Consider the following 20,928-nt stretch of genomic DNA (forward strand, 5'->3'; position numbering starts at 1 on the left):
TGTTTGGAAAGGGAACCCCACTCAATCTGTCAAGGTCTGCATAGAGTTCTCAATGTGCCACAATTGGATGAAATTTTCCTTCCAATTCTCCCACTCTTTCTCCTTCCTTTCACTTTATGATTATCTTCCTGTCTCTCTCCTGTACAGCCCATACCCTTCTCTTTCTCAACAAGTCTCCATATCCCTTCAGTTACATCTCCTTCCCTCTGTCACCTTTTCCTACATCTGAACCAGCAGCAGTGCTAGCATGTGCTGGTGGATGTTGAGGAAATAAACTGTTTGGACATTCCTCCTGCTCTTATATACCCACTTTAAACGGAATGCATGCAGTATGAGGAACAGAGACCATGGGCACTGCTCCTATGGGACAGATATTCCCCAAGAAGATCTTTGTTCACACAGCCACACTTGGTGTATGAGGTTTAACGTGCATGTCTGGATATGAGAAGTTCTCACGTGAAGGTTATCAAGTGCTGCCTGAGATTGTTGTGTGAGTCACTGGGAGAAGTAAGTTTTATGAAGGCTGTGCATAATGGCTCCTTGATGAGTCAAAGGGGTAAGGCAAGAGACTATACATGAGAAATGGATGGGGAAGAATAAGGGAAAAAAGATTCCCTTATAAAAGCAAAATGAGACCTTTCAGGGCAGGTAAGATGAAAGGAAATATGCTTCCATGCAGGAAGTACAAATGTATCTTTATTCCTTTATCCCAGGATTTTTTTATATTTACAGTAAATCCAGAGGGATTTGAACTGAGGTCAAACCTAAGTTGGAAATCGTCCAGACTTTGTTACTGTCCTAATCAGTCACTTCTCTTCTCATGTCCACCCCATGTCAGCACACAAATGCAGGCAGTGAGTTACTAGACAGAACAGAGAAAGATGAAGTTCTTTGGGTGCTTTTGTACTTGGATGGGGGTGAGGGATGAAGTGGATGCTACACTTCATTGGGAGATAGGGGAGAAGGGAGTAACAGGGAGGCACAGAATAAAGGATTGGAATTTTCCACAGATTGTCACTTCTTGTTTCTCTCTCTCCTGCAGGTTTGTGGCTTTACCAGAAAGGACACAGTCTGCCTTGTCTCACTCTGATTGGTTCTCCCAACTTTGGGTACAGATCAGTTCATCGGGACCTGGAAGCTCAGATTGCTATTGTGACAGTGAGTCAGGAACTGCAGGAGCAGCTGCATCAGGTGCGCAGAGTTGTAGGATAGCAGGAATGGGCTGCAGTTTTCTTTCTGGGACAAATGATTGATTTAAAAAAAATGGAGAGAAAATATATTGAAAAAAAAAATATATATATATATATATATATTTTTTTTTTTTTTTTCAATATATTTTCTCTCCATTTTTTAAAATCAATCATTTGTCCCAGAAAGAAAACTGCAGCCCAAATACACTACATTTGTCCCAGAAAGAAAACTGCAGCCCAAATACACTACATCTACCGGTTCACCTTTCTCCACATGTTTATTAACCCCTTCAAAAAAATGAAGCAGATTTGTTAGGCAAGACTTCCCTTGGGTAAATCCATGTTGACTGAGTTCCATTAAACCATGTCTTTCTATATGCTCTACGATTTTTATCTTTAGAATAGTTTCCACTATTTTTCCTGGCACTGAAGTCAGGCTCACTGATCTATAGTTACCCGGATCGCCCCTGGAGCCCTTTTTTAAATATTGGGGTTACATTGGCCACCCTCCATACTTAGTCAGACCAAGGGTCCATCAAGCCCAGTATCCTGTTTCCAACAGTGGTCAATCCAAGGCACATGTACTTGCCATTTACCCAAGCATTAGATAGATCACAAGCTACTATTGCTTATTAATTACCGTCATTGCAGTTTATGGATTTATCCTCTAGGAACTTATCCAAACCTTTTTTAAACCCAGTTACACTAACTTCTGTAACCACATCCTCTGGCAATGAATTCCAGAGCGTAATTATGTGCTGAGTTGAAAAGAATTTCCTTCAATTTGTTTTAAATGAGCTACTTGCTAACTTCATGGAGTGTGCATTTTCATGGCGTCGGGTTTTTGCTGATGCCTGTAGACCATGTCCAATACGGATCCGCATGAAGTGTGTCTCCTCTACTTGGGGGCATCACATGACGTCTGGGGGTGCCATCTATGCAATCAAATGACCTCCAAGGGTTGTTGGGCTCGATTGATCAAGAAAATCTGGTTATTCAACTCCAGTGTCTGGTTCTTCAACTCGACTCCCAGGGGCCGTGGGGAACCAATGGACATGGGTCCATCGGTGTCTACTCCCACTCCGGGGCCAAGGTAAAGCCTGGGGAACCAACTTTGCTATTCATTCATTTTGGTGCCTTGCTCAGGACATAGGCCCAGGAGCCCACTGTCCCTGCTCCAGTCATGACAAGGGCTCAAAGGATATGACTGGCAGGTATCGCCTTGACCACAGGCTTTAGTGAGTCAGTGTTCCTTGTTAATACATGGCTGTAAGGGCCTTGGATGGATTTATTTATTTAAAATGTTTCTATCCTGCACAATGTATAATCATAAGTGGGTAACATAATAAAGGATACATAAATACATTACAAACAAACTCTAGACAGACTACATGACACCTACCAATCCAGCAATAAACAATCTCCCAAACACAAGTAATCTATCTGCCAGTTATGAAGCCTCTAAAGGACATTTTTGTTGTTCTCGTCATGCAAGGCTGAAAAGATAGAATAACTAATGATAAAAGGTATAGATGTGTGGCAAAACAGTAGTTTCATTATAAATGTCATTTAAAAACTGTTACTGGACAGGAGGCGGCAGTGTTTCATAGTTACAAGCAGTTAGTGAGGAAGGGGTTAATATCAGATAGAGCCAGCTGAGATCACTCTTCAGTATCAGGCCGATACACGGTACGCTTGGCCGAGTGTTTTTGACGCACCATTATTACCCATTATACTGTAAGGGGTAATAGCGCGTGGAAAACGTGTGGCCAACCCCCCCCCCCCCCCCCCCCCGAAACTAATAGCGCTCATCACATGCAAATGTATGTTGATGAGCCTATTAGTTAGTACCCGCAATATAGAAAGTAAAATGTGCAGCCAAGCCGCACATTTTACTCTCAGAAATTAACGCCTGCCAAAGGCAACGGCAGGAGTTAATTTCAGATGGCACCGGGCAAATGTACAGAAAAGCAGAAAAAACTGCTTTTCTGTACACCCTCCGACTTAATATCATAGGGATATTAAGTCGGAGGCCACAAAAGTTAAAAAAAAACAAAAAAAAAACCAAACAAAAAAACAAACAAACCCCAAAACTTATTTAAAAGAAAAAAAAATCTGCCCATGGATTGGAAAACGGACACTCAACTTTGCTGGCGTCTGTTTTCCAAACCCGTGGCTGTCAGCGGGTTCAATAACAGACGCCAGTAAAAAAATTAAGCGTCTGCTGACCGCCGCCACTTCCGCCAATAAGGAGGCTCGGGCCCGAATTTAAATAAGGAATCGTGTGCCCAGGAGAGGTGCCTGGGCTCGCCTCGGAGCACCGGCTCTCACATGGACTTTATTGAATGGGCCTGTATGTTAGTTAAAAAAATAAACTTGTGGAAAGTGACATTTGACAGCAAATAAAAGAAAGAGAGACATACAGCTGGAGTTGGACTGCTAAACGTTACTTTAAAGCTGTCAGTGTTAACCAAGGTTCCCAGTTTTCTGTGATTGTGTGACCGTAGTAGGGGCCACAAAATTTAGCCCTTGCCGAGGAATTGCCCAGTCCTGACCAAATTTACCACAGGAGACTGACGAACCTTTCAAAATGAATGGCATTATTTCCTTTCTCGTTGGCCCTTCTTGGAGAAAAAAATTGGTGGTAGTGGTCAGCGCAATCTACCCTTCCCACATCCTACCCATAACCCCTTACTTACTGGCTCCTATTATTTCAAACAGGAAGAGGATGGTAGCCTTGCACTTCCTCTGGCGTCTCCTCCCTCCTTCCTTGTCAGGGCCTGAATGATGTGCTTTGAATCATGTGGTTCAAAGTGTGACACTCAAACACCAACAGGGGAAGAGAGAAGAAGTGCCGAAGATGCAAGACTGATGAAGTAACTGCTATTAAAAATAGATCTTTCTAAAGAGAAATTTTAGATGTGCTTATACTAATGGACTGCATTTAGTTCTCAAGGAACAGGCAAATCTTTAATTAGACATTTTAGATTCATGAGACCTTTCAGAACTCTAGCATTGGTCAGCTGGTGAGAAACAGGCATGCCCTCCCAGTTTTCATAGTATGCTGCTATAGCAGTGAGGTGAACTCTGACAGAGTTGGTTTTTAGAAAAAGCACAGGACTGCTTCTTTGGCCAAGTCCTAAAGGAAGCAAAGAAAGCGGTGCATGGGGGTAATTTGCTGATAAGGTGGTAATACTACCCTTAACCAATAAACCTTGATACTTTTGATGCAACTCCAACATTGCTCTCTGCTTCAGTGGCAGGGGAAAAGGGGAATTGGATTTAGACAGCAATCAATGAGGATCTTGACTTTTATGGTCTGCAGAAGTGTTGAGCATGGGGCTGCTCAGAGCAGCAGTTACTATCCTTAACCAATAAGCCTTGATGCTTTTGATGCAACTGCAACATTGCTCTCTACTTCGAAGGAGGGGGGTGCAGGCTGAAAGGAAAGAGAAACTTGGATTCAGACAACCAACATGAGCCATGATGTTTTTTTTTTTTGGGGTTTTTTTTTTTTTTTTACAGTCTGGGGTATTGATGTGCAGACATTAAGGAAAAAACACAGGATGGCTTTTACGGCCAAGTCCATAAGCAAAGCATGTCAAGCAAAACTAACTGATACTGGGGTAACCTGTAAGGCGCAGCAGATACTACCATGAGAAGCTTGCTGGGCAGACTGGATTGACCATTGGTCTTTTTCTGCTGTTATTTCTGTTTCTATAATTTTAGCAGATATTGCAGCAGGGAAGAAACAGGATTTCCTTATTGTCCCCCAGATCAGTCCAGACAAATGAGTTTTTCGCTCCAGCCAGCAGATGGAAATAGTAAAGAAAAACTACTGTACTGTTGGTACATAAGATAGTGTGCCACCTGCAGTCACTCAGTATTCTGTCTCCAGGAGATAGTGGAGATGCAAAACCTGCAATTGGACCGTTGTGAAGAATTAAGACCTCTTCAGGGGTGTTAGGTCCTATTATGGGCCAGCCATCCTGGTGAAGCAGGGTCAAGCAGGGGGTTAGTGATCCTGCTTGCTTTGTACACTTTATCTGAGGAGGGTTTTTGCTAGCCAGCAGTGCTGGCTCAGTCATACCCTAGCCTCACTTTGTTCTCCTTTAATGCTTCTCTCCTGCTAGAAAACACTAAAGGGAAGTATTTCTGCCTTTCTCAGTTCTTTTTATTTGGTGAGTGTTGTCCCTTTAGGATAAAATAGGGAGAAGACAATCATACACCGAAGCAACTTGACATTGGCTTTAGTGCTGGTCAGGAGAAGTGGCTTTTCCTGCGGTGCCAGTTCTGGGGAACACAGCGATTTGGCTGCAGAGAAAGAGGACTTTCTCTGGCTACGAGGGGGAGGGGGTGGGTGGGTGTGTGTGTGTGTGTGTGTGACATACAAGCCTGGCCACTCCCACAGAACACTCCCCTTCTCAGATGCCCTCCCCGGGGTGCATGGATAATTTGAGGAAGCCTTTGCCAACAGGGAAAAGATGCATGGGTAAGTGGCTGTCTGTGGTACAGGTCAGAAACAACCAGTGCTTCCATTTAGGCTCAGTTTCTCCAGCTGAGTGCGCTTAAATAGGTAAAAGGGGGGCCAATTCGGGCCTCTGGTCTATGTGCAGAGTGCCTGGAGAGGTGGTGAGGCAGTGTCCCCTGCAGTCTGGATGAGATGTTTGGGTCCAGACAGAAGCATATCTGTCAGATAAGTGCTTGCAGAATGTGTACCCCCCTGATGCAAGGCATCACCAAAACATCAGCTGATGTCAGGGTTTTTCTAATGCTTTTCACAACATGGAATAGAACCCAGTCCATGCAATATTAGATTTAGATGCTGGTTCAGTTGTGACATATGTGACTTGTTAAATATTCATAGCATTTTATTTGCAAAAGAAACTCTTCAAAAATGTATACATTATATATTGAGAAACTGTGTTATGGTGTTAGGATGAATGAGTAGCCTGGGTTGTCCACTATAGACCAGGCTTGCAGACATCCCTTTTATCTAAAATGCAGTTAGCACCTTGGTATGCTTTTTAAGTTTGTGTTTTAGTTACTACACCTACAGTTACCCCATTTATTCATGTCCAGCCTCTGGCCATTAGGGATCTTCTGTATTTATCCCCCACACCCTTCTGAATTCTTTTGCCATACTGGTCTTCAACACCTTTTGAAGGAGCTGTCTCTTATGTGGTGTTTGTACAGTGCTCTATATGTCGAGTAGTGCTACAGAAATGTTAAGTAGTAGTAGGTGCAGTCTCCAGATGATACTCCAAACATCATCTCACCAGGGACTTAACACAGGAGCAGTATCACTTCCTTTTTTTCTTCTGACCATTCCTCTACCTGTGCACTCAAGCATCTTTCTGGCTTTTGCTATTGCTTTATACACTTCTTTGGCCATCTTGATGATATCAGGTATGATCGCCTCCAGATCCCATTTTTGTTTTGTGCACAGAAGTTTCATCATCTATCCTGTATCACTCCCTTAGGTTTTTGCCCAAAGGTGTGACCCTGCATTTTTAGCATTGTCTTAGCTCTCAGACTCTAGACCGGTGATGGCAAATTCCAGTCCTCAAGTGCCACAAACAGGCCAGGTTTTCAGGATATCCACAATAAATATGCATGAGATTTGCATACGGTGGAAGCAGTGCATGCAAATCTTTCTCATGCATATTCATTGTAGATATCCTGAAAACCTGGCCTGTTTGTGGCACTCTAGGACTAGCATTCGGTGTCACTATCTTGACCATTCCTCAAGCTTTGCTAGGTCCCTCATCTTTTCCAGGCTTTCCTAGGAGTCAGTACTGAGGCAAAGTTTGGTATCATCTGCATAAAGACATTAGTGTGTACCTGTAGTTTGGATTTTACACCTATATGCATCACTTTGCACTTGTCTACATTAAATTTCATCTCTTATTTAGATGCCCAGTTTCCCATTCTCACAAGATTCTCCTGTAACTCACTGTCCAGTTCTGATCATGTTAAATCATTGTGATTTGCAAATTTGATTACCTTGTTTGTTTCCTTTCCAGATCATTAACAAATTAAACACCAGTCCCAGTACAAATCCATTAGGCACTCTACTATTTATCTATTTCCATTTTGAAAATGGATCATTTAGTCTGTTTCCTATCTTTTAACCAGTTGTTAAGCCAAATAGCACTTTATCTCTTTATTTATATACAGCTGCTGGGATGCTGTGGTATGCCCTTATTTAAAACATTTATTACAGTCTTCAGTCTTAGGTCTTGCTTGGAATATTTGACTTTATTTCCTGTTTATTTGGGCTATGACATCATGATTACTTCACCCCCTGTTTCATAACTTCCTCTAGCCTTATCCTAGGGGGCCAATCCTTAGCAAGGGATCACAGATTATAGCTACCTCTCAGATCCAGTACATATGCATCCTGAGTCCAGCCCAGAGCTATCACTTTTGTGTGATGGCTGGGACTTCCTCCTTCCCAGGTGCTTTCGGCACTGACTCAACAGCATTGCTAACCCAGGCAATGGAAGACTTGACCTGGGTGTGGAACACGTGGAGGACCTGGTAGCATGTAGAAATGTCACTGAGCCACGGATCCAGCCTGTCATATTTGAAATATTTTGATGTATCCTTAGAATCTGGGAGAGGTGGGAGATTTTTTTTAGTGTTTTTTATATTATAAATTTTGTTTTGTAGGAGCAGAACCAGCTTTACAGTAGGTCAAACACTGTTTCATTATCAACTTTTGAACAGCCTAATCGCTATGTGAAGTTGTGGGTGAAGCTGCTGACTCCGCTGATAAAGAATTTTTTCTGAAGACTAGTATAATAGGTAAGTTTCTTTTTCAATTCTTCTTCCTATTTATCAGACAAGGAGAGGAGTTAAAGCATCAGGACATTATCTGTAGCTGATGTTATATCAAAATATGAGGGCCAGATTGAAAGTAATGACTTGGGGTTCCAGAAGCTCCTCTGCCTTCCAGCCTCTAAAATGTTTGACATTCATTGTACTACAACATAGTACACTGAGATGGCTATCATCCCTACCTCCTACAAGGCTAAATATGCTCAAAGGTGCCTGAAGAAGGGAGATGGTAGTCCTGCAAGCTTCCATTGTTTTCTTTTAAAATTCCCTTCTTCTTCCATTGTTCCCTCTTTCTACCCTTCCACTCATCAGTCAGAAGGGAAATCTGTTAGTGTCGTTTGTTTAGCAGGGATTGCCACTTTCTTTCCTCTTCCTGAGATTGAGCTGGTTATCTTCTTGATATGTTGTATCATAGGTTGCACAGTGGTGAGTGATGGCATTAGAAGTTACATCTCCAGCTCTGCATGCAGTGGTAATCTGTTCTTCCTCACTGCAGCCTGCTTCTCCCCTTCCAAAGCAGAGTTGTAACTATGTGTTTTCGCACCTGGGACAAGAAAGCGTATTTGTGTTCCCACCTTGATCCCCAGTCTGCATGACAGAGCAGCACTTTTCCCGCTTTTGCTGCTAGCCTGCACTTGCATTTCAGTAGTTTATCTGTTCCAAGGGGATTTGCACCCTGGGTACTTGCTCCTCTCACCCAGCCCTGTCCATAGGTTTCTCATTTTATTCTACCTGCTTCCACTTCTCCATCTCTCCTTTTCCAGCTTTTCCTTCCCTATGTTTTGGTGTCATCCTTCCTCTGTATCTTCCCTCCCACTTCTTGTGATCATTACCTCCACAAGCTGCCCCCCACCCTTTCATTCTTGTTCTACCTATTCACTAACCAACTTCACTATCCCACCCTCTACTCAACTGCTGGCCACCTCCTTCCTCCCTATCTCACCCAAATGCCAGTTAATTTCTCCCTCAGCAATTAGCTGCCTCCTTTCTCTACCTCAACCAGCCAGCTGCTCACCAGCTATCTCTTCCTGGGCAACTGCTATGCCAAAGCTCCTTTGGCCTCTTGTACTGTGCATTTGCTTACAGTGAAGTGTGTAGTGTCAATGCTAACGCCCCTGTTCCTGTTCATACCCTAGATCAGTTCAGACTCCTGGGTTTTGCGTTCCAGAGTAAAATTCACTGACATTACTACATAACCTAGTGTGCCACCTGCAGCCCCTCAGTATTTCTGTCTCCAGTAGATGTGTAAAACCTGCAGTCTGGAGTAGAAAAGAGGAAAATTCTAAAGAAGGAAGAGAAGCTCCTGGAGGAGCCACCCCCCCCCCCCCCCCCCCTGTTTGAGGAAAACCTGTTTGTAGCGCGATCCAGAGTTCTGTGGAGTGCACGTCTGGTGGTCCAGAACTCTCTCTCCATGAGATAGCTTGGGAACCAGCTGACAGTTTTGCAGCTACAAACCCGGTGGAGCAGGGAAGTTTCCTCCTTATGGTTTCTGGTTTAGGCTTAAGGGATGTTATTTGAGCCTGGGACATTAAAGTTTTTTGAAAAAACAAATAGAAGGGGAAAGGGATTAATGAGACCTATGCAAGCAAAAAGGAAGCTTTCAGCGAGCATTCAGTGTGTCTTGGTCTTTTCTCTCATGCTGGTGGTCCAGAGTGGGATTTGGAGGAGTATGGTGCTGCACCTGTGGATTCCCCACGAGTAGACCTGGTGCCTGATGTGGCAAGACAGGTGGGGACCCTGAGGACATTCTGTTGGCCGAAGGGGATGACCCCCAAAGTAGTGTGCCTTTTTCGCAGAGAGGAGTTTTGGCCTTTGATTCTACATGTGCTTCAGGAGCTGGAAATCGAGGTTTCACAGGAGGATACTGACTTGGAAGGAGCGGATCTTGTGTTGAATGGCTTGTGGGGTCCAGCAAAAGCCCTTCCCTTTTCATAAGTTGGCGAGGAAGTTGATTTGGGAGTAGGGCACTCCTGAGTCTGGCTTAAGGGTTGGCAGAGCTGCGGTGAAGCTTTACCCATTGCTGGAGGAAATGGAGCTTTTGGCACTTCCTAAGGTTGACACTTTGATGTCTGTGGTAACCAAGGAAGACCTCTATTCCAGTAGCAGGGTCTACCACTTTAAGATGATGTGTAAGATTGCAGGTTGGAGTGTCATTTCAAGAGAATCTTTGAAGTCTTGGCCCTAGGCCTATGAGTGGCAGGGAGCAGTGTGTTATGCAAAGAACAGGTCTGCATTGGGTCCAGCAGCTTCAGGAGACGCAGGCAGTGTCGGTAGTGGCAGCGAAGCAGACTGAGCGTTTGGAAGTGGCTATGGCATATGGGGCCTTGTATGACCTGATTAGGATGTTTTCTAGGATTATGTCGTCGGATGTGTGGTCCAAATCTCAACTGGGAGCTCTTCCATTTAAGGGCAAGCTCTTGTTTGGGGAGAACTTGGAGCATATAATGACACATCTGGGAGAGTCCAAGATGCATAAGTTATCAAAAGGCGAGCCAAAGAATAAAATATTTTTTTCTGCTCTGGTATGGTTTCAAGACAATAAGAGATTTCACTAAACTTTAGGTTCTTTGGGGCCTTAGAAGCAAACCACAGCTAAAGCTCAGTCCTGGATTCTGTCCTTTTGGGGTGGTCGGAAGCCATCCCAAAACAATCCTGATACAAGTGCAGGAGGAGTGACGTCCTCACAATGAAGTGAGAAAGGTCCACTCTTCAGTTCTAGCCATCAGTGGGCACTTAACGCTTTTTACAAGGAGTTGGCCAAAATTACCATGGACCAGTGAGTCCTATGTGTGATAAGACGGCTACATATTAGAATTTGCTCATCCGATACGAGACACTTTTTTATTGTTTCCCCTTGTACTCCTCACACTAAGTGGATATCTGTTCAAGGAGCGGTGAACCGCTTGTGGAATCTGGGGGCTATAGTGCCAGTTCCTGAGAAGAGCAAGTAAAAGGAAGTACTCCATTTATTTCGTAGTTCCGAAAAAGGAAGGAACATTTTGCCCAATTTTAGATTTAAAGAAGGTGAATGCGGCCCTCAAGGTTCCTCTGTTCTGTAAGGAAGCCCTGAGGTTGGTCAAAACGGCAGTATGCAAGGGGGAGTTCTTAACTTCTCTGGACTTGACAGAGGCATATCTGCATATAGTCATCAGGTTAGAGCATCAGTGTTTTTTGAGATTTGTGATCCTAGGAGAACACTTTCAGTTTCTGACCTTTCCATTCGGTCTGGCTATGGCTCCCTGGACGTTCACCAACGTCCAGGGAGCCATAGCCTTACGGCAGCCTTACGATGGGAAGGTGTGTTGGTGCACCCGTATTTGGACAAATGACTCGGGCGAAGTCAGAGGACCTCTGTCGGCAGTCTGTACAGAAGGTGCTGAAACGGTTGAAGTCTCTGGTCTGGGTGGTGGTGAATCTAGCAAAGAGCCATTTCATTCCCTCTGACTCTGGAGTATCTGGCGACTCTGACACATGGGAAGGGAGAGTGTTTCTCACGGAAGAGAGAAGGCTGAAGTTGCAAGATCAGATTCAACATTTTAGAGCTTTTGTTGAATAAGGTCTGGGACTATTTGCAAGTCCTGGGCTCTATGCCAAGAATGTTGGAGCTGGTACCTTGGCCGTTTGTGCATATACAGCCTCTTCAGAGGGCTGTTCTCTCTCAGTGGAATCTGTTGTCAGAGGAGTTTCATCTTCTCCTTCTGCTCAAGGGGGGAGGTAAGGACAGTCTCTTGTGTTGGCTTATTTGGGCCAGTCTGGAGCGTGGTATGGAATTAAAAGTTCCGGATTGGGTGATACCACCGATGCCAGCCTTTTGGGCTGGGGAGTAATGTGTCAGGATCAGTCTGCACAGCGCCAATGGTCAAAGAAAGAGGCTTCATGGACTATCAGTCGAGGGGAGATGAGTGGTGCGTTACGCTTTTCTTGCCCTTCTGCCACGGTTATGCGACCGGCTGGAGCGGGTACTATCGGGCAGTGCAATGATGATGGCCTATATCAATCGAAAGAAAAACCAACAGTTGGGCGGTGGCTCAGAAGGACCAGGAGTTGATTCTTTGGGTGGAGCAGCACCTAGAGAAGCTAATGGCATCTCACATTGCTGGGTTGGACAATGTACAAACATATATTTTCTCAGTTGGAGGAAGCTAGAGGCAGAGAGTGGGAACCGTCGGAGGCGGTGATGCATCTCATTCACCAGAGATGAGGGGGATAGCTTCAAATGGACTTCATGGCAACCAGACCGAATACCAAGGCATCTCGTTTTTATAGCCACAGGACAGAACATGGGGCAGAAGGCATCGATGCTGTAGTTCTATCATGGCCCCAAGCCATTCTGTCTTTCCTCCATGGCCACTGGTGGGCAAGATGATATGGCAGGTAGAGAAACATCCAGGCAACATAATTCTGGTGATGCTGGAGTGGCCACGGCATCCATGGTTCACAGATCTCATGAACATGGCCATAGAAGGGCCACTGAAGTTTGGCCATCGGTTGAATCTTCTCCGCCAGGGCCTAATATTTTTGGATCAGGCGGCTCGCTTCTGTCTCGAGGCCTTGCTTTTCAAAGGAGACGGCTGAGATGGAGGGGATATTCTGAAACAGTTATTGCCACTTTATTGCAGACGGGTGACCTTCCACGTCCTTGGCGTATATGAGGATTTGGTGGGTTTTAGAGTCCTGGTTTATTGTTAAGAGGGTACTGTTTCACATATTTTGGCTTTTCTACAGAAGAGTTTGGTCAAGGGTTTGGCCTTTAATTCGCTGAGTACAGGTAGCAGCTTTGGGCTGTCTCTGGTGTAAATTGCAGGGATATACTCTGTCCGCACATCTGCATGTCATACGTTTTCTTTGGGGCGAAGAATTTTGATACATCCGGTGAGTAAGATCTGTCCATCTTGAAATCATAATCTAGTACTTAGAGAAATGTGTGAGGCTCCGTTTGAACCATTGAGGAGGGCAACCGTAAAGGACTTGACTCTTAAGTTAGTATTTTCTGGTGGCTATTTATTCAGCCAGGAGAATCTCAGAGCCCCAGGCTTTGTTGTGTCAGGATCCTTTTCTACAGATTTCAGAGTTAGGGATATCGCGAACAGTGCCTTACTTTTTACGAAAGATGATTTCAGCATTCCATCTTAATCATATCTTTGCTGGGTTTGGATTCCTCCACACCTCATACGAGAGAGCTTAGGCTCTTGGATCTAAGGCAGGGGTGAGAAATTCCGGTCCTCGAGGGCTGCAAACTGGTCGGGTTTTCAGGATATCCCTAATGAATATGCATGAAAACGATTTACATACGACTGAGGCAGAGTGCATGCAAATCTCTCTCGTGCATATTCATTAGGGATATCCTGAAAACCCGACCGGTTTGCGGCCCTCGAGGACCGGAATTGCCCACCCCTGATCTAAGGCTTACTTTAAGGTATCTTAAGGTTACTAATGATTTCCAGAGATTGGATCACCTCTTAGTACTGTAGAGTGCCCCAAAGAAGGGATGTAAAGCGTCCAAGGCTACAATTGTGCATTGGCTAAAGGAGGCATTTGGCTCCGCTTATATATCTAAGGGTTGCCTGTCTGTTAAGAGTTAAGTTCTCACTCAACACATTCTCAAGCGATTCAACCCAAGAGGACATAACAAGTGTGTCTGCACAAGATTTGCAGGGTGGCTACTTGGAAGAAGCTGCACACTTTTGCCAGACATTATCATTTGGATGTCTGGGCTCCAGCTTCTGTGTACTTTGAATGTTCTGCGTGTGAGACTCTCCAGGTCCCACCCAGTTTAGAACATAAGAACATGCCATACTGGGTCAGACCAAGGGTCCATCAAGCCCAGATCCTGTTTCCAACAGTGGCCAATCCAGGCTATAAGTACCTGACAAATACCCCAAAATTAAGTCTATCCCATGCTAATGATACTAGAAAATAGCCACTGCTATTACCAAGTCATTTTGATTAATAGCAGTTAATGGACTTCTCCTCCAAGAACTTATCCAAACCTTTTTTAAACACAGCTACACTAACTGCACTAACCACATCCTGTGGCAACAAATTCCAGAGTTTAATTGGTCGCTGAGTGAAAAAGAACTTTCTTTGATTAGTTTTAAATGTGCTATATGCTAATTTCATGGAGTGCACCCTAGTCCTTCTATTATCCGAAAGACTAAATAACTGATTCACATTTACCCGATCTAGACCTCTCATGATTTTAAACACCTCTATCACATCTCTTCTCCAAGCTGAAACAGTACTAACTTCTTTAGTCTTTGCTCATAGGATAGCTGTTCATCCCCATTTATCATTTTGGTCACCTTCTCTGTACCTTCTCCATTGCAACTATATCTTTTTTGAGATGTGGCAACCAGAATTGTACACAGTACACCATGGAGCAATACAGAAGCATTATGACACTTTCCGTTTTATTCACCATTCCCTTCCTATAATTCCTAAGATTCTGTTTGCTTTTTTGACTGCAGCAGCACTCTGAGCCGACTATTTCGATGTATTATCCACTATGATGCCTCGATTTCTTTCCTGGGCGGTAGCTCCTAATATGGAACCTAACATTGTGTAACTATAGCATGGGTTATTTTTCCCTATATGCATCACCTTGCATCACGCGCATAGATACAAGTAAAAAATGGCTGCTAATGTACATTATTAGTCATTTTTTACTTCTCTATGCATGTTTTACATGTATTTTAATTTGATTTTATTGATATTTATTTTTACTCTTTGGGATGTCTTTACACATTTATTTGTTTATGAATGTTTTTAAATTAAATTATGTGGATGTTTTAATTACAATAGCCCCCGAGGCAGCTCTCTATATAGAGCGAAACTCGGCCAGAGTTGGGCCCACATACTATCAGGCTGATACAGTAAAGCGCGGTTGCGGTTACCCTGTTTCTAACCCGCTTTGTACCCACAATTTGGCCGCGTAAGTCTAACCCGCGATTCACTAACCATTTTTACCAATCCTTACCGCTTCTTTAAATCGACGCGTATCCCTTTCCGCCCGTGGCATGTATATGATATGTAAACGATCGGATTAGCTATTCCCTCCCATACGGTAATGTGCGGCCCGATTATCGCCTTTTTAACCAACTGTTTTGCTGCGTCTTTAACCCGCTAATTTACCGCCTACTCTGACCCTGGTGTTAGAGGAATGTGACAGCAATAGGCAGGCTCCGGTCAAATAAGTGGGTGGGTTGGAGCAAGTGAGTAACATGGTGTGGCCTGGTTCTCCTATGCTCGGGCATCGGGGATTGCCAGTCCTCTCTCCCCCCCTCCCGAAGCAAGGCGCAGGGCGAAAATCGACTTGACATGTTATTAAAGCAAATAGAAATTGTAAAAAAAGTAAACTTACTGCATGCTTCCAGCAGCCCCAGTCCTCTCTCCCCTCCTCCCGAGGCGCCCACTGTGGCTCCCCTGCCTCCCGGGGGCAGCCGGTGGCGAAAGCGGCTTCCAGCAGCCCCGCCGGCGAAGGCGCATGAACGCGCGCTCAAGCAGCGAAGGCGCATGAGCGCACGCCGTGACCTGAGCGCCCGGATAGACGTCCGAGGTCACGGTGTGCGCTCATGCGCCTTTGCTGCTTGAGCGCCCAAATTGGACGTGCGTTCATACACCTTCGCCGGCGGGGCTGCTGGAAGCCGCTTTCGCCGCCGGCTGCCCCCGGGAGGCAGGGGAGCCGCGGTGGGCGCCTCGGGAGGAGGGGAGAGAGGACTGGGCTGCTGGAAGCATGCAGTAAGTTTACTTTTGTTACAATTTCTATTTGCTTTAATAACATGTCGAGTCTATTTTCGCCCTGCGCCTTGCTTCGGGAGCGGGGGAGAGAGGACTGGCAGTCCCCGATGCCCGAGCGTAGGAGAACCATCCACTTCCTGGTACCTGTCATTTCAAATGTCATTTGAAATGACAGGTACCAGCGCACCCAGGATACTGTATAGGCGCTATGTAGCGCTCTATACTGTAAAATAGGTTGCGCTTCATGGACGCGCTTTGGACGCGGCTTGCATTTGCATGCCATTTAAATACTGTATCGAGCAGTATGTGATCCGGACTGTGCGTGCAGCAAACGAGGATGCGCCCGGCACTGCCGCACTTTTTCTAACGCGTCCTTACTGTATCGGCCTGTGTGTGAATAAAGCTTTTTGCCTTTACACAGATCTCATCGGTTTTAGTCGCTACATAGCTATATTGGATCGGCTTCCGGTTTGTTTTTTGGGACTCACCTTGCACTTATCCACATTAAATTTCATCTGCCATTTGGATGCCCAATTTTACAGTCTCACAAGGTCCTCCTGCAATTTATCACAATTTGCTTGTGATTTAACTACTCTGAATAATTTTGTATCTGCAAATTTGATAACTTCACTCGTCCTATTCCTTTCCTGATCATTTATAAATATATTGAAAAGCACAGGTCCCAGTATAGATCTCTGAGGCACTCCACTGCCCACCCCCCTCTGCTGAGAAAATTGTCCATTTAATCCTATTCTCTGTGTCCTGTCTTTTAACCAGTTTGTAATCCATGAAAGGACATCGCCACCTATCCCATGACTTTTTAGGGGAGTTTAGGAACATCCCAGGAGTCTGGACTGATCTGGGTTATGAAAAGGAAAGGAAAATTGGTTCTTACCTGATAATTTTCGTTCCTGGAATACCACAGATTAGTCCAGAGTCCCGCCCTTTGTAGAGGGGAGAGACTGCCGCTCATACTGATGGTTTGTATATAACGCAGAATTGTTGATTTTCCATGCTGTTTGTTTGCTTATTTTCTGGGAATGAGTTTCTCTTGGTTTACAACTTCACCTTCCTCCTGCTCGTTGTAGGAGTTGCATTCAAGGTTTAGTGTTGTCATCTTGGCTTGGGTACAGGTCAATACTGAGGGACTTTGCAGGTGGGACACTAGGTTATGTAGCGGTGTCAGTGAAACTTTCTCGGTCTCCACCTGCTAGCAAGGATGCAGTGGTATTCCAGGAATGAAAATTAGCAGGTAAGAACCAGTATCCCTATCTCATAAGAGTTAGCACTGCAATTTTTTCCCATCAATAAATGGAGCTGTATGGGGTGAAGTAGCAGAAGAGAGAAGGCTAGCGATTTTCCTTTGATTCCTAAGCAAGGAAGAGAATTTAGAGGGAAAACTAGGGCCTTGATGCTGGTCACCCTTTTCTGTGCTCTTTTCCAATAAATCCCAGCTCCTTATGCATGCTAAGGGAGAGGAGGAACAGCATCTTAAAGGAAGGTGTTATTGAAGTAAATTCTAACACTAGCATTTAAGCAGGGCTTGACAACTTCCTTGAATATTGGTCTTCACCATTTGTAGGTGAGGCTAAGTAAAGGTATTTTTCTTTGATTTCCAAAAAGAAAACTAAACTGGCATTGTTAACTTTTCTTTTAATTAAACATCACATTAGTCTCTTAACAGCTCAGGCTGTAAATAACATTATGACAATATTTGGTGATTGAACTTACTTCATAAATGTTTAAAGTGCATTGACAGCTGCATGAAAGGACATGTTTAGTTCTGTAAGAGCAGAGCAACTGCAGCTAGAACCCATTTGGCTGCCTTTTCTTTTGTCTTCAAGTTAAAGGTCCAGACGTAGGTGGGGCCTCGTGTTCGCGTTTTGTATACAGGGCACTCATACACATTCTTTGTCTCTTGCCGATCCACAGGTATAGCCTTGATGAAGATGACTGGCATGGAAGGCATTAACTCTTTAAGACGTGCATCTGCAATGGTGCCACTCTGCGTGTCCCAGCGAGCACCTGCAAAAGTCCAAGGAGACTTGCTGTGTCTGTCGCACACACCTCTACTTACTGCAGCTAGTGCTGGAAGAGAGTTGCTACATTTTATTTTAGCTAAACAGCAAACACAGCTATGATTAGAGGCACCTGTACTGTGTAATTTCCCCCTTCTCTAGCTCTCAGCTAGAATCTGTAGTTCTTGGTCTTTAAGAAGAGACTGGTGGGGAGTAGAAGTTGATTTAAACTCATGTCTTGAAGTTAAAGGTTGCTTTATTCAGCCTTGCTTCTTAGTGCTCAATACATGACTACTACAGACCTGAGATGGTGATTTTATTTTTAGTTTTTTCTTAGTCTTCAGTAAATAATGGAGAATGCTATAGGGCATTTTTCATTTTAATTTTTTTATTCTGGCTTATACGTGCAAGGGTTCCTGGAGACTGATTTTTTTTTTTTATATTAAGAGCTTTGGTTTAAGTATATGAGATTGCTCCCTCTCACCAATGCAAAAGGTTTCTGCAGGTAAATTCTTAGACCCAAGTACAAACACTTGTCACCTAATTTATTAAACAACCATTTTAATTCTTAGTACTGTATACAAACTTTGTGATTAAAAGAATTATTTATATATGTAATGTGCTAATGACAATTGCTCCTGCCACTGGTCTATACCACCTTTACAGTATGCAGAAATAAAGTTAGTATGTCAAATCTAAATATTGCCTGCAGGTTTAAATAAGTGAGGCATTCTTAGAGGCTGGAGTTTTGGTTGTGGGTTAATGTCAAAATCGAGGATAGCTGCTGCCATAAATAAAAGCATTTCATAGGGGTACTATATATGAGGCATACCTCTGACTCTATTCTTAGAAATGATGGATAACAGAGGGTCTTGTCATTTACATTTAGGAAAAAAGTATGTGAAGCCAAACCACATTCTCTTCCAGATAAAGAGCTTCAGACTACCAACTGATTTTAGATTGGGAGTATTGGAAATGGTCAGACTGCCACTCATGGAGCTCTATCATCATAGCCCAGCCTAGGGGTTGTGTCTCCCTTTGCAGCAGGTAGAGATGGAGAAAATTCAGACCCAGGGGCTCACTATATCTGCCACACACATAAGTGATAATAGCAGAGAAAAATATATTACTTTCTATCTTTGATCTGTAATGAGAGGAGCTCACCTCAGAACATAATTACAGTGAGTGCCTGCACCTCAGTATGCTTGGAAGTTAATATATTAACTAATTAGTTATAAAACATAAAATAAAAGTAGCCTTAGTAGTTTGAAGATACTTCTGCCAATAGCACAGCAATCAAAAAATATGCAAGTCAGGCTAAGAAACCCATTTAATGGGGGATTTGTCACCTTGGCTTTTCTGCCTGTAATAGTACATACCATAGAATTTCCAAGAGAAGCATACTAAAATATCATCTAGAGGGATAGTAATTATTAGTTAAGAACTACTGGAAGAATGTGCATTTAAAGGTGGATGCTGCCATCCTATCCAGCTGATACTGCCTTATATAGGCATACTAAAGGATGAAATGGCCTTTAAAAAAACCCTCTGGCAGCATCTGTTATCAGTTCTTCCCTGTTCATATGGACTAAAGCAAGCTTGAAGCAGGTAGAGGTTGTGTAACTCTCAACATAAAATACACTGTAAAATTAAAGAAGTAGTTCAGCCAAGTAAATCAGTGCAGCCTTTTTAATTTCTAGGATATGTAAACTCTTCTAAATAATTTTATCTGCAAATGTGATCTTCTCACTCCTTTCCTTTTCCAGATCATTTATAAGAACAAGATTTTTCTTTACTGGGTCAGACCAAAGCCTGGAATCCTCTTTCCAACAGTGGCCAATCCAGGACACAAGTACCTGGTAGGATCCTAAAAGGTCGATAGGTTCCAAGCAGTGGATTTCCCCAAGTCCATCTTAATAATGGTTTATGGATTTTTTCCACAGGAACTTGTCTAAATCTTTATTAAACTCAGCAACATAAACAGCTTTCACCACATCCTCTGGCAACTAATTCCACAGTTTAATTATGAATGAGTAAAAAAATATTTTCTCCTATTTGTCTATTTTTTTTTAATCTTTATGCATTTTACAAAAGTAACAAGAGATCAATCTTGAAAGAAAAATTAAAGAGAATACAATGTTCAATATCATAAAAAAAAACTACTCAACTATCAAACCTCTTTTTTTTTTTTTTTCTCTGTTATTAAAGTCCACAAATGTTGGGGGGAGGATAAACTCAACCTAAAGAAAAATACGATATACCATTAAATTCTCAGTAGCTTACAGAGACTCATTACTTCTTGAGGAACTTAGAACATCAATATTGGGTCCGGCTGGGATCACAGGAGCCTTCCCTATTAGGAATTGTCAATTGGGGGGATCGTAAAAAATATAAGTATTATTTGCATGTTTTATCATGCATTTACAAGGGAATTTAAGGTAAAATGCCCCCCCAATCTGTAAGACCTGAGGTCTCAAGAGGAAGAAGGCCTTCCTCCTCTTCTGGGTCTTGCGTGATACATCTGGATAAACTTGGATATTACATCCTAAAAAAGTATCATTCCTCTGTCAAAGGCACAACTTTAATAACCATTCTTTATCGGGTTCTAATGCTAGGGTTACTAGTAACGTTGCTGGTTCCGCAAGATCAGTGTCTGAAGTCTCTAACATTGCAGAAATATTCATTAATGGATCCTCAACCGGTGCAGAAGCTGTTGGACTCTCAGCTTGTTCCACCACTCCTCTTGGCTTAGGAAGATAAAAGATCTTAGAAATCGGTGGAAAAGCATTCTCTGTCTGCTGGAATACTTCCATAAAGAATCTTTTAAAGATTTCTCCTGGCGAATTATAAGGAATTCGTGGAAAATTTATAAACTCAAGTTTCTGTTCTTTAATAAATTTTCCATTTTTATTGCAATTTTCCTTTCTTTTATTGTTGTTTGCTTCACCTGTTGTATTGCCTTTATTTAATCTCTATTAATAGATATCTCCTATTTGTCTTAAATATATCACCAGTAACTTCCTTGAATGTCCCTTAATCTTTGTACTTTTTGAAAGTGTAAACAAACAATTCTATGCCACTCATTTTATAGACCTCTATCAAATCTCCCCTCAGCCATCTCTTCTTCAAACTCAAGAGCT

At 43.3% G+C, this 20,928-nt stretch overlaps 2 protein-coding genes across 2 annotated transcripts in view; one reads left to right on the forward strand and one right to left on the reverse strand.

Moving 5' to 3' along the window:
* The window catches only part of PGS1 (phosphatidylglycerophosphate synthase 1), a 118,088-nt gene extending 98,625 nt beyond the window's left edge, over positions 1-19,463 (forward strand). Inside the window, exons 8-10 of the mRNA XM_029599136.1 lie at positions 1,043-1,191; positions 7,866-8,000; positions 17,703-19,463. Of these exons, the coding sequence (XP_029454996.1) occupies positions 1,043-1,191; positions 7,866-7,985 (269 nt within the window). The 3' untranslated portion in view covers positions 7,986-8,000; positions 17,703-19,463. The remainder of the gene's footprint in view (positions 1-1,042; positions 1,192-7,865; positions 8,001-17,702) is intronic.
* The window catches only part of DNAH17 (dynein axonemal heavy chain 17), a 1,486,981-nt gene continuing 1,483,456 nt past the window's right edge, over positions 17,404-20,928 (reverse strand). The window contains exon 80 of the mRNA XM_029599137.1: positions 17,404-17,795. Within this exon, the coding sequence (XP_029454997.1) occupies positions 17,548-17,795 (248 nt within the window). The 3' untranslated portion in view covers positions 17,404-17,547. The remainder of the gene's footprint in view (positions 17,796-20,928) is intronic.

Source organism: Rhinatrema bivittatum, chromosome 4 (assembly GCF_901001135.1).
Source record: "Rhinatrema bivittatum chromosome 4, aRhiBiv1.1, whole genome shotgun sequence".
Taxonomy (NCBI): domain Eukaryota; kingdom Metazoa; phylum Chordata; class Amphibia; order Gymnophiona; family Rhinatrematidae; genus Rhinatrema; species Rhinatrema bivittatum.